Source organism: Lagopus muta, chromosome 4 (assembly GCF_023343835.1).
Source record: "Lagopus muta isolate bLagMut1 chromosome 4, bLagMut1 primary, whole genome shotgun sequence".
Taxonomy (NCBI): domain Eukaryota; kingdom Metazoa; phylum Chordata; class Aves; order Galliformes; family Phasianidae; genus Lagopus; species Lagopus muta.
The window spans coordinates 28,828,523-28,841,802 of NC_064436.1; the positions used below are offsets into that span (position 1 = coordinate 28,828,523).

General features: G+C 42.5%; 1 protein-coding gene across 26 annotated transcripts in view; it reads left to right on the forward strand.

The window, feature by feature from the left end:
• ADGRL3 (adhesion G protein-coupled receptor L3) overlaps window positions 1-13,280 on the forward strand; it is a 492,302-nt gene that overhangs the window by 457,007 nt on the left and 22,015 nt on the right. For all 26 annotated transcript variants that reach the window (XM_048942764.1, XM_048942787.1, XM_048942790.1 and 23 more), the window contains 2 exons: window positions 813-938; window positions 3,484-3,580. In XM_048942764.1, the coding sequence (XP_048798721.1) occupies window positions 813-938; window positions 3,484-3,580 (223 nt within the window). The remainder of the gene's footprint in view (window positions 1-812; window positions 939-3,483; window positions 3,581-13,280) is intronic.

Here is a 13,280-nt window from a genome sequence, read left to right on the forward strand (position 1 = left end):
AACGTGTTCATTTTCAGCCTAGCCCCATTTACTTTCCGGGTGTTGTTGCCTATTAAAATCACACATACGCAGACATGAAGCTCAGCCAAAGCCCAGCTCCTGCCCTGGCACAGCTCAGCACAGTTTCCATGAAGGTGACATTGCTTTCCTGCAGGTGAAGAGGTGTCCAGGTTTGCCTTGCAGTGCCCATTTAAAACATGCCCGGCACAGTGCGGTGGAGAAGCAGGCTCTAGCTGCCCCTACAGACTGACAATACAGTCTCTAGGGCTACTGGCTGTACAGTTTCCTCAAATTTCAGTTTAACTGCAAGAAATATATATATTTTTTTTTTTTTATTTTTTTTTTTTATTTTTTTTAATTTAATTTTATTTTATTTTGAAAAAAAATCAATAGCTCTTATATGTTTCTTCTGGAATCTTTCTTTTTAGTCCCCTGCCAGAAGCAATAACTTTTAGTACCTTGATGAGCCAATATGCCAGTTTACATCAAATCTACGAGGATATTAATTTTCAGTCATAAATAGTGTATCTGTAGTTTCTGCAGTGCTCCTTTGATGTGCCTCAGAGGTAGCTACAACTGACTGGTGTCAATGAGCAGCTTTGCCAGATAAAAGCAGTCCCTTACGCCCTCGTAAATGGTGAGCTTACACTGCAGGAGCAGTCAGCTGCAAGGTGTAAAATAGGCTCATTTCCCACAATAGCTATCATTTTAATGAACCACCAAGGAAAAATCAGCAGCCATGTTGACAATTTTAAGGCTGTGGGGTGGAGGAGGAGCTGCCCACTAACCACCATTACTGTTTCCTTGGCTAGGTACGTAAAGAGTACGGAAAATGCCTGCGCACACATTGCTGTAGTGGGAAAAGTACAGAGAGCTCTATTGGCTCAGGAAAAACCTCGGGGTCACGGACACCTGGAAGATATTCCACAGGCTCACAGGTAACCCATGCTTCTTCTCCTTGCCCCAAGACTTGGCACTTCTGCATCAATTTCCATGTTGGGTGAGAAGCTCTCCTCTGTGCCTCACCCTCCAGCAAGTTTGGTAGGAGTCCAAGAAGCTGCCATAGAGCTACCTACATTGCAGCTGCAGAGATTTCCCCATTTCCCAGACCTGAATTCAACATGGTTGCTTCTCTTGGGATTTGTTTGCAATTAGTACCTCTCCAAGAACCTCCTGAATAATTGCAGTGGGCACAAAAAGTTCACATTTGCCACTCAGAGGCAGGTGACTGCTCATAATCTGAGCTATCCTACCTGCTCTCCATGGAGATCAGGAGCTTGGGAGCATTTTGTTGGCTGTACTGCAACCCAGCATGTCCTTTAATTGCCATCTCATGGTTGTTGTCACTGCTATCACCACGTACAGAAATCATAAAATAACTGTTTTTCTTGCTTAAAAAAAAAGAAAGAAAGAAAGAAAGAAAGAAAAAAAGACTACAAGAGTGCTGCAATAGCCTTCATAGTGAAAAGGCTTAGTTTCTGACATTCAGTGGTTTGATCAGTTCCATTATCTCACTTGATTTTCCTCAGCTTATCTCTTAAAGTAACCCACTGGGGCCATATTATCTCATTTAGTCACAGGATTTTTTTATGTTTTGGTCACCTAAGTTTCATATTTTGTGTAGCTTGTACTTTTAGTCATTTTCAAGCTAACTTGTATGTACAGGAACAGATTTATGGAAGGATGGAGAATGAAGAAGCTTACTTCTTAATCAATAGAAACCAAATACAAATTTATTCAGTATTACTAATGGAAGTAATTATATGTGACAGTTCAGCTATTAAACTATGAAACACATGCAGCGAATACCAGTTTACAACCTCCCAGGAAAACACAGTTTGTGATTTATGTCTTGGAGCAAATTGTTATTTATTTTGAATGGCTTCCAAAATGTCATCCAAGAACTCCACTTTGGCATTTACTTAGGTGTGGATGTAATACAGGGCAAATAACAACAATAGAATATGGAGCTTCTCCCCAGTAGGCCATCAAATCCCACAGTAATCAATAGCATACAAAGATACTGTACCCAGTAACATTTATGTGGGCCTCCTTCTTGGCAGCCTCAGCACTGCACTGACTCCTGAGGGCAGTCCCCTTGTCACAGGGAGTGCTTGAGGTACTGTGGTTGGTTATTTTCTGTTACAAGCTTGTTCTTGGAAAGAGTGGAAGTGTTTGAGCCCTATCAGAGGCAGGAGAAACCTCTTGTGGGAGAAAGAGAGTAGATGGAGATCTGTGCTGTAGAATATATCTGGCTCCTGACTTATGAAAAGCCCAAGAGGAGCACAACTCATTAGATCTCTTTTGTTTTTTCCTCTGAAAAGCACTTAGGGTACAGAATAGTTAATCCATATGGATCATGTCAGAGGAATGCAATAGATTAAATGCCCAGGTGAAAAAGAACCGCTATAAAAGTCCATGGGCTACATGTTACGTTCTGGTTCAATTTCTAGAGGACTAATGCATGCTTAGGAGATGCCATTAGTACATGGTTAATGACTGGAGAACAAGCTGTGACCAAGTGAGCCCTGGAAGATCTCACATGGCTAAGACCCCGCTGTGGGGAGCACTGGCTTTTCACTGACTAGGAGAAACATAGTCTGCCACAGTGGCAAACAGCATTCTCGATCTCCAAGATGGCCTAGCAGTCCTTTCATGTAGCTGTGGAATACATGCAACATACTGTGTGAGATGAGGCATGGGTCTGCAGCAGGATGTTCACAAGATGTGCACAGCTGACCTTTTGATTTTTTTGAAAGGTCTAGTGGGGAAAGAGCAAGGCAGTGGTGTAAAAGCCACAAAAGTAAATGCTCTACTTCATGTCTGAGAAGCAAAACAGAAGACCAACATGTTTGGGACATTGTTTCCCCACCAGCAGAAGCCATAACACTGATAGCAAAATCATTACGGATTTTTCAGTAGGGAAAAATAGAAATTACTCATTTGCTGTGGTTTTTTTTGTTTTTGTTTTTTGTTTTTTGTTTTTTTGCCTACATTCCCCAATATGGATAGTAGCTACAAAAACTTCCACGCATTCAGGGACACCAAGAAACAAAGCAACTGTTCAATGCTTTGCAGAAAATTGACACAGACTATCCTAGGTAATATGGGAAATGTGCATGCTTCTGTGTGTAAGTTGTTTTTCAGTTATTTGGTGCAATATTGGTAAATCTTGAGCTTGCATGGGTTTGGGTTCCTCTCACAAGTGATTTCTATTGCTTTTTTTTAATTAAGAGGTAAGCAAAGTGAGCAATCCTATTATGCACTTATTTGAGAGAGGCGTTTGTGTTATGAAGTTAGGCAGGCAGTGTTTGGTATGCACAAGATGGTTATAACCAAACAGCAACTGCTTGCTTACAGCTGGATAGAAACAAGTCTCATCCTGAGCTAGGCACCCCAATAGCCCATCTCTAGTGAGGCAGAAAGAAACCTATCTGCGGCTGCTAAAAATTCATTACCTGCTGTGGTTCAATCCCTCTTCAGAGCCGGATTCGTAGGATGTGGAATGACACAGTTCGAAAGCAGTCCGAGTCTTCCTTTATTACTGGAGATATAAACAGTTCAGCTTCACTCAACAGAGGTAACTATAACCTTTTTTTTTTTTCTTTTTTGTATCTCTAACTCTTGTAATGGATGTAATGAGTCAAATATATTGCCCCTTTTTCTCCTCACTTCAGATGGTGCGAGACCCTAATCATTTACACAAGAAATGTTACGGTATTAACTGTGAGGAGGTTTTGTGCTGGTTGTTTCCTGTTTTCTTTTCTTCATTTATTTTTACACGTGCATTTTCAAGGAATGTCATTTCTGAAAGGGAATTAGGAAAAGGTAAAAAAAAAAACAAACAAACAACCCCGTCGTCAAAAAGAAACCTCCATGTTCCCCCAGCAAACTGCCATAAGCTGCTGTGGTGTCAGGCCTCATTGCTGACAGTGAAAATGTGCCGTTATGAGAGCATACTGCCTGTGTTAAGCATCGCAGACATTGTGATTGCTCTGGGTACGTAGCAATTCTGTGGAAGCAAAAATGAACAGCAGAGCACATACGTAAGAAAAGCTGTGTGCTTGGAACAAAATCGTCTGCATTGATGTTCATACCTAGTTTGAAGAACTGACTAATGTGAACTTTATATAGACATCTGTGGAGGAAAGGCTATCAGAGACGTACAGAAATAGAGGCATGCCAAACACAATGTGGTGCCTGGCACTAGAGGAAATAAGAACTTTTGTTAAAAAAAAAAATCCTTTCAGTCAGTTATGGGAAAATGGCAGTAAGAGGAGGGAAAAAAAACCCAGAGACTGATTTGTTTCCAGTTTGCTACGATTACCTTATGGCTTAACCTTGAGAAATTAGATGCTAAATTCTGTTTTGCATCTCTACCCAGTTTATGCTGGAATTAAGAAGAGGCAAAATTTGGATTATTGAGCCCAACTGTAATCATGATGGTGAAAATGGAAAGTGTTTCCATTGCTGATGGTCACACTGAACGGATCAGCTGAGAGTTAAATTGGGACTTTGGTTCTTTTCCAGTCTTTATTCACCCATTTTTCCCACTGATTTTAGGATGAGTTTTGCCTGTGTAACAGTGTAAGGATAGGCTTTGAGAATTTTGACTGTGCTGTTAGTAGTGTTGACTGCAGAGTGCAGGGGTGCTAAGTGTGTATGATTAATTTTTCTTAACATTACATATGTATCCCCAAATCAGTGCAAAGGGGAAGGCAGCATAGTTAACGTGGAGGTGTACTTTCATCTCTCGACCCACTACAAAGGTGTTTTGCTAGTGTAGTTTCATTTTGCACTGGAGATTTGTTGATAAGGATGGCCATAAGATGCCATTACTGCAAATGCCTCTGTTCATATTGATTTGACTGTGTGCATTGCCCTTGGGTCTCTCTCCATCTTTGCTACAAGCAGGCTTCTCTGGGGCTAATTTAGTGGGGGATCAGTTGTGCAAAGGTTACAGAGAGAACCACCATTTCCCTCTGCCATCCATCTCAGCAGCAGTCCAGAATGTGTTATGCATGAGCTGTTCACTCCTTTAGTTAGCACAGAATTTTCCTTGTTCTCCAGTGCAGCTGAGGCTACAAAGGGAAATGCATTAGCAAACAGCATCTTGGGCTTGTTGGCAGAAAAAAGGTGTCTCCTTTTTCAGTTTTGGCTCTTTTTGTGCGAAGATGGGAGTATGGCTGTAAATTGGGAAAGCTGTGAAGAGGTTTTAAGTGGGTAGTCTCCATCGCTGTGTGGCAAGAGCCCACTGGTAAATGTACCTGTTATTTAAAGGTCGGTCGGGAAATGAACTGCTGGGGGAGGCATTTTCAAAGTGGATTTCATCCAGCTATTTCTGTTGTGTGCCATCACATGAGATGAATCATCCAAAGGGCCTGCATATCTCCACAGACTGCAGAAATAGCCTGGTAACTGTCTTCAAAGGGATGCTTTGTGGTGCGATGCTTAAGCATCCTGAATAAGTTGTGCAATTACACTGGGGCACCCTTCCTCTTTTTCACACAAGCAGGCATGCAATTTATTGTTTTTGTTTGTTGGGTTGGTTTGGGTTTTTTTGGTAGATCTGCAAAGTGGAGGTTAAAACATTTATTTGGGAGTCAGCGTCTCTGAAGCAGCAGGTGGTCAGTTATGCTAGGAAAATACACCTGACATCAGCAGAAATCCTGCTGCAGCATGCCCCAGATATTTCACACTTTATCCTTTTTATTCTGCCTGGAAAGAAGTGTTCATGGTCCTAGGGCTTTGCATAAAGTATAAATTGTTTCTTCAGTCTCTCCCTCAGGAGAGCTGAAGCCTGAACAGACCAGTAGAGCAATGTGGTTTTCACAGTTCTTGTCTTCCTCTTAATATTTTAATATATATCAAGCTTTAAAGGAGACATTTCATTAATGTTTTATTTACAAGTGTGCAATTAAACCTCAGAGGAATCAAGTACAAGTCTTGAATTATATGGTTGGTATCTTTCCTGGCCTGAGGTTGATAAAACAGGCTTGTATACCCTTTCAGAAGTCTCTCTCCAGCCCTCCCAGCCTAGATACCTTCTACATGAAACTGTATTATCCCAAATTATACATTCTTTGTGCACAGGTATTTTTCCCAGAACCTTCAGTCAACAGTCCAGTTTCTAAAGCAGAGAGAAAATGATCCTTTCTCCTGAGAATCATCCTGTCCTCCAACTCCTGCCCTGCCTCACTCCTCCATTTCCTAGGCTGGTGCTGACTTTTCGTGCTCCTGTTGTGAAAGCAGACAGCAGTGGCACATCCTCTAACTGGGGTACTTTTTCATCTAAGCCTTTTTTCCCTGGTCACACTCACAATACTAACAACCCCCTACTGCTTGTTGACGTCCCAGATAAGTCTGCCCTTGCTGTCCTTTTTCCTGTATTATGATTAGCATTTGCTGTCCCACTTCATATGCCTCCTTCTTCCATGAACATCATGGGTGTCAGTCTGGAATACTGTGCTTGTACGGCACGTCCTTCCTTTAGACACATAGCAGTATCTTTATCTGATTTAGCAGATGTCACATTCCTTGCAGCTTTTTTTCAGCTCCAGCGCCTCTTTCATCTGCTGCCCTCTTCCCCTGCAAATGCCATGTGCCGTGATATTGTTTTGCATGATATTATTCTCATTCATCCTACTGGGAATTTCCAGCACATTCCCAAACTCAACTGATGTAACACATTCTGTAATGAAACCAATACTTACTCTTGACTGTCAAGACATACACGATCATTTCAAGTATCTACTGAATGCAACTTCCAGTTACAGACTAGTCCAAACTGTTTTAGGTTCCATTCCCCCTTTCTGCTCATCATGGCTTTGTGTGTTTGGGGTTATATCACTCTATCACTTCTACTGTCAGAGGAAGAACATGCTAGTCTGCCCTGTAGACAATTACTCTGTTTCAAGATGTAGGGGGTTTCCTGGTCCTCACACTCCAACTCTGCAACTTTGCCATTTTTCCCACCATAGATCTGGCTGAGTATTCCTTCCATCTATTTTACATCCGTCTTGTGCTTCTCTCAGCACTGAAAATTTGGGACGGGCTTACTGCTTCAATGTCTTCATCTCAGTGGTTCTCCAGCTTGTCTGTGACTCCAGTCTCTGCAGGATAAAAAATGCAGACATTACTTTGGGAGTTCCTTCATCTCCCTGTGCTTGTGATCCTTTCATTGTTGTCTGCTTTTCTCTGCATTTCTCTTCTGCTATGTCTCATGTGTGACACAGCATGGACTGGCCTTTATTTACGTTAGGCATGACTAGACTGTAATTCACTGTGGAATAGTGTGTTTGCAAAGTCCCCAAGTCTGTGTTCTGTTATCCTCTTTGCTTGACTAGGAATTGATGCAGCTGTGGTATGAATGCCATGGCTTCCAGCTGACATCGGTCTCCCAAGTCTAAGTCTGATGCAGAGTTATTTAAACTTTGCTACACCTGAGCCAAGTCTGTAGAGCTGTACTCAGCTCAGACAAGTACCACATGGCAAAGTAATGCTGGAGCTATAGAGAAGTGTTGAATTAGCAGCCCAGATGTGGTTTGCTGAACATCTGGGTGACAGCCTGCCCAAGTCAGAAACAGTGCAAGGGTTGAGCATAGTAGTATTGTTGAACTTATAACTGCAAGCTGTTTCGGAGTGAGCTACAAAAGGTGAGTGAGGTAAAACCTGAATCAAGCTGATGACTTCGTGAATGGAAAAAAAAGAAGTCTTCCTTTGCCTAAACAGCATTTGGGGGGGTTAGGAGGTCTTGATTCAGACACTCAGACAAAATGCTGAAAAACTGGACCAAAAAGCTATATTGAGATGCCTGTAGGGTGGAATTGTTTCCTTGAAGGCTGAAAAGTAGAAGGTAGAGAAAGCAACAAGTTCATCAGGAGAAGACAGTAGATAATTGCTTGGTTGTAACAGGAGATTCTTTGGTGGTTGGGATAAAGACAGTTGCTAAAAAGAGCAGAGATTAAAAGCAATTAATGTCATTACTGTTGTTTCAGTTCTGTTACACTTGTACTTCTGAAATCTAGTCATGTACCTGTGCAGTCCACACAGGTAGAACAGGAATGTCACTCAGCACTGTGCTGATGGAAAGAGGAACAGATTGCAAGGGACCACTGCAAATACACTGTTTGAACACTGCTGGTATGGCATAGACCCAAGCTCTGGGGACATCTAAGTGGCCTCCTTCTAAGCATGAGGAACAGGTCTGTTTGCACCTGGGGAGCATTACTGTCAAAAAGCATTCAAGTAGTTCAGACAGCCTTGCAAACAAGCAGTTGTAGTGCAAAACAGCAATGCAACTCCAACCTGTTTTTATCTATGTCTTAGGTGAGAGGTAAAACAATAATTACTGTCTCTCTCTGGATACGAGACAGCTGAGAGAGAAAAAAACCATCATGAACCCTATGGTACTTTGTTACCCTTCAGGTTTTCAAGTTGGAGATTTGATATTTTCTTCTAGAGGAAAAATGAGTTATCTGTTAAAGGAAGGAGTGTTTCTTGTTTAGGTGAGGCTTGAGAACAGCAGAGAAAAAGGAAAGCGTTGTTGATGGTATGAGGTAGTGTTTTCATACAGGAAAACGTACTGTTGGAGCCGCATGTATCCATTGAAGTTAGCAGATAAGAGGAACTGTATCTTCACTGGTGGCAAGCACTTACAATATCTTGGTGGCTTTTCCCTCTGGGAAAATAAATGGACTAGAGACAGAACCACCACATTTCTTTGTAAATAGAAACTATTGTTGTGCTGGGCCCCACTGTAATGCTCTGCATTCACTGTAATGCCCTCAATCTTGGCTTTCAAACTAGAGAGCAAGTTGCACCTTAGGAGCAGGTTTAATAGTTTAAAATAAAGCTTAATGCTCCAATCCCAATCTTCCTGTAGAAACATGAGTATGTGCACCCCTTGTCTTTTGGCTCTATGCTCTCTCATCCCGAAGGCAGTGCTCACAGCCCCTGCTAACCCCATCCACAGAGGTCTTCAGGAGAGCTGTATTGGTGGCATACATTGCTCCGATTTTCCCTGATTGCAGGAACATCAGGGAAATGCAGCTCTGCAAGCAGATGGAACGGAGCTGCTGCATGAATGAGAAGAGCTGGGAGACAAGAGGAACCCAACTAAAAGGCATAGGGCACTGTCCACTAAAGCCTGAACCCATTAGGCAGAAATGGATGCTGGTAACAGGGTCTGTCCACAGCCCTCAAGAAGGTGGGAGGATGAACCAAGTCCAGGGGCTAGCACAGAGCAGCAGGGGATGAGCGTAAAGACAAGGCTGGAAGTTGGGCTACAACCACCATCCAAGATTGTAGGAGACAGACAGAAGGAAAGGACTGGTAGTCCAGTGCCGAGCAGGGGATATGGAACACATGTGAGACTTATGGAGGCCACTAAGTTGAGTCAGTGCCATCAAGATCCCATAAGCTGGTGCAAGATTGGAATCCAGGACCTCTGGCAACTCCTGCTGCAAGGTGGCAAGTCTTAAATATTTAATTATTCCTTTTGGCCTTAGGAGTCTGTTTATTAGAGTGGATGCACACTTGCAGCCTCTACTAAACCTTAGGTGCTGGATGGGTATATGAAGGCCAGAAAAAAAAAAGAAAAACATACATGAAAAAGTCATTGTGAAGCTCCAGGATCCCCAATATTAGTGCACTTGTTATTTTTCCTGGCTAGGAAAGCCATACTCACTCCTCTTTTTCCCACGCAAATGCTCTGAAATGGGAAATGGAAATTAGGGTATTCTTTTGTCCCTGTCCCTTGCCTTTTCCTCCCAGATGCCTAAGTGTCATTGTGTGTTTCAGATTGTAAGTAGTGCTCCAGCATGAGTACTTGATTTCTCTTTGCTTTATTATTTCTCCCCTGCGTTTTTATATCAACCACAAAGACATAATCTGAAACATACACAGGAAAAAGGGAAATTATTGCTACTGTTTTCAGAGATAATCAGTTTAATGTCAAATTCATGTGGATTTCTTCATAATGAACAGAACAAATTGAGCTCAAATTCAAACAGTGGGAATCTGAGTCAGAGAGGAAAATTAAAATGAAGAACATTAATATCCTGATTTCTAACCCAAGACGTGATTGTTTCCTAAATGAAATCTCCCATCAAATTCCTACCACCCACTCAAAAATATAATTAAGCTGTGATTTCCATGCTGAAACCATATCTGCACTGTTAACTCAGCAGGGATGACTGTGTGTGTTTTAGGGGGGGGAAGTTTTAAATTATCTTCAGGTGGCCATATCAGCCTGCATTTTTAGGAAGCTTTTCCTTATAAAACACATTAGAAGGTGACATTCTGCCTTGGTCAGAGTCTGTCACTCCAAAAGGTGGTAGCTGCAGGTTTGCACTGGGGCACTGAAGTGAAACTAGTTTGGGTTACTGTCCCCAGATTTTCCCCTTCTGTATGGTGAGATGAAGATGTTTCTGTTTAGCTGTCTGCGTAGGATTGGCGTGTAGTAGCTAGGACATAATTTAGAAATACAGCAGTGAAAACAGTCTGACTTATGGTGTGGTTAAAAGGAGAGACCAGCAGAGGGAAAGAAAGAGCAAAATGGAAAATCAACACAAACTGCTCAGGAATGGCTTAACCCAGTTCAGCATTTTTCTAGTTCTGGCTTCGGAGCTGTGTCAGCCCCTGTTCAGGAGCTTAAATAAAGATAAATTTCTCCATTTAAAGAATGACTTGCTCATCTGAGCACATTTGCAAAGCTGACCCTTTGCTGTCAGTGCCTAGGGAAAGCAGAGGGTGGGTAGAAATTTGGATTGCAGGATCGTTCTTGTTGTCATGTGTCAGTCTATCTCAAGATGCTCGTTCTCTCCTTGATGGATTTGTGTGACTGGCATGACAGACAGATTTCTGTTGAATTTATATTGAGTATAAAACAAACAGCAAGCACTTAAACACTGGGAGAGGTAGGAATGCCTCTACTCATCTCAATCGGATATTCAAAGGGCGCCATCCACTGATATGTCACAGTCTGGCTAAACAGCTCTTGCTTGCTCTGAGCAATACCAGTGACTCTTGTTCAGGCTTAAAGGTATTAGAGAATAAATACTGCTTTCTTTCCATTTGTTTTCTTTTTTTGCACTACATATTTAGTGGTTGGCAGGGTCTTCTGGAGGGAAATGTAGAGGACTTTTCAAAGCTGAGCCTGTGATGACTCCGGTAGAAGCTGCAGCCTCAGTGGCCACTTGGAGACCATCATCTGCCAATGTGCAAATCTCACTTTATCATCATCACTGCTTTAAACCAAAGGCATGGCACTTTTCCCCCAGCGCCTAGCATTTCTGCAGTCTGTGCTTGATACTGGCCTTGCTCACCACTGCTGAGCCAGCAGGTGTGTTCTGCTGTACCAGCCCAAGGGACTCCAGTAGACTATTTTTGAGCATTTCCCTTCCCAGCGACTAGCAAAGCTCCCAGCCTTGGGAAGGTTAGGCTTTGTTGCAGGGGATTCAGGCAGCAGTCCTGGAGCCTGGAGGTAGCCGATTTAGCCACAAACAGCAACAAGAATGTGAACCCTCTCTCCTTCGGCCTCGGCGGTATGATTAGCAGCTCCATTTCTGTTTCTTTTCAGTTGAGGCTGCCTCTTGAGAGCAGAGTAGTGTTTTTCTGAGGTGCTTATGTGTCCCTTGGATGTTTGGTGGAAGTCAAAGGGCAAGAAGCAGGTTGAGAGTCCCTTGAGGCATCTCTCCACTAATCCAGAGCAAGCCTGCAGGCTCTGTTCTAGCATTTCATCTAGCCACAGTTTCTCAAGTGCTGTGGCTTCTGCTCTCTCTCTGGGGATGGTGATGCTCAAGAGCACTTACCATTCCAGTACTGCAAATACTGTGTATGCCAGTGCTCACAACAAGGGGAATAGCACAGGAATTTCAGAAGGTTAATTTATGTCAGGACTCTAAAATTTCCATTTTGCCCAGTGTTTGTGGCTGTTTCTTTACCACCTCACTGCCGCTGGCATTTTTCTGATGAAACTGCCTTAGTTTTAAGTCTTTAGTTTTGTCCCCTGCTTCTATGTTCCTTCTTTGCAACCATTACAGAGCATATATATCAACCCCTGATTCTCCCTGACCCCACGAGTACCAGTGCCTGGGTCCCACTCCCAGACAGATCACAAATTTGGATGGAGTTGTCCACATGCACTGAGACAACCTGGAGGAATTTCTGTTTGCAAGACATAAATCTCTGCAGCCCTACTACGTGGCTGTTGGTTTAACTAAATGTCAGCATCTGGCCTCAAAATGAATCATCCTGATAATCTTATATGAAGTAGAGATGAATTCCGGCTAGCTGTAAGCAAATGAATATTTTCTATTTGTAAGGAAAATGCAGTATCCTTTTGGACTAGCAAGTGCCTCGACTTCTTTTTTCAGTTGTTCATGGTTTGTGATTGTTTTTTTTTTCAATCAGCCTTACATATGCCAGGAAAAATATGATTTTCTGCATCAGGGATCAAAACTTAGAAAATTTAACTCGTATTTCTGCCTACGTGTGAAATGAATCCCATTGCTGATTGTCTTCTGGTTTATTTTGCCTCTCTGCTGCCTGGGACAGAGTTAGCTGAGATTTGTAGCAGTGATTTCAGTGAGTGACGTGGCATTCTTCCTTTGGGAGATATTATGAACTGGCTTTGATTTTAGGATTGACAGCCATATAATTGGAAGTTCAGTCATTAGGTGGATCAGATTTAAAGAGGAAAAGTAAGGGCAAAGCAATTTCTGAAATCAGAGCAGGCTTTGGGGACTATTAGATCCAGCAGAGTATTGCTGCAGAGCAGTCTTAGCATGATGACTGTGGAGGAAGGAAGAAAGCATGACTGCTTATACTCTTGCAAGTACAGGCCAGTTTCCACCATAGGCATGGCATTCCAAATGTCTTGATTAAGAAGTTGCATCTGGTGAGCAGTAAGTATAAAGAGCCTTAATGCACCTTTGTGCAGTCAAGGTGTAGAGAACCATAAACTCTTTGAAGGAGCAGCAGTGGTAAAAAGAAATGTCCCATCTGGGGAATGTGCTTCTGCTTCAAGCAGCTGAGAAGGAATCAGTGGAACGATGGCCTCTGTCCCATGTCAAACATTTATAAGTTGATGTGGACTAGCAGTATGTTTTGAACATGGCCTGCAGATTGTAATCTTGTCATCTGAAATCATTCCATGAGAAAGGAGGGAAAAAGGGAAAAAGAGCTATTTTCCCTGCCCTGTGTCTGCATAAAAGCATGGAATGTTTCATTTCACAGAAGATGGCCCAGAGCTTAACAGTCTCATTTGCTGAAATTCC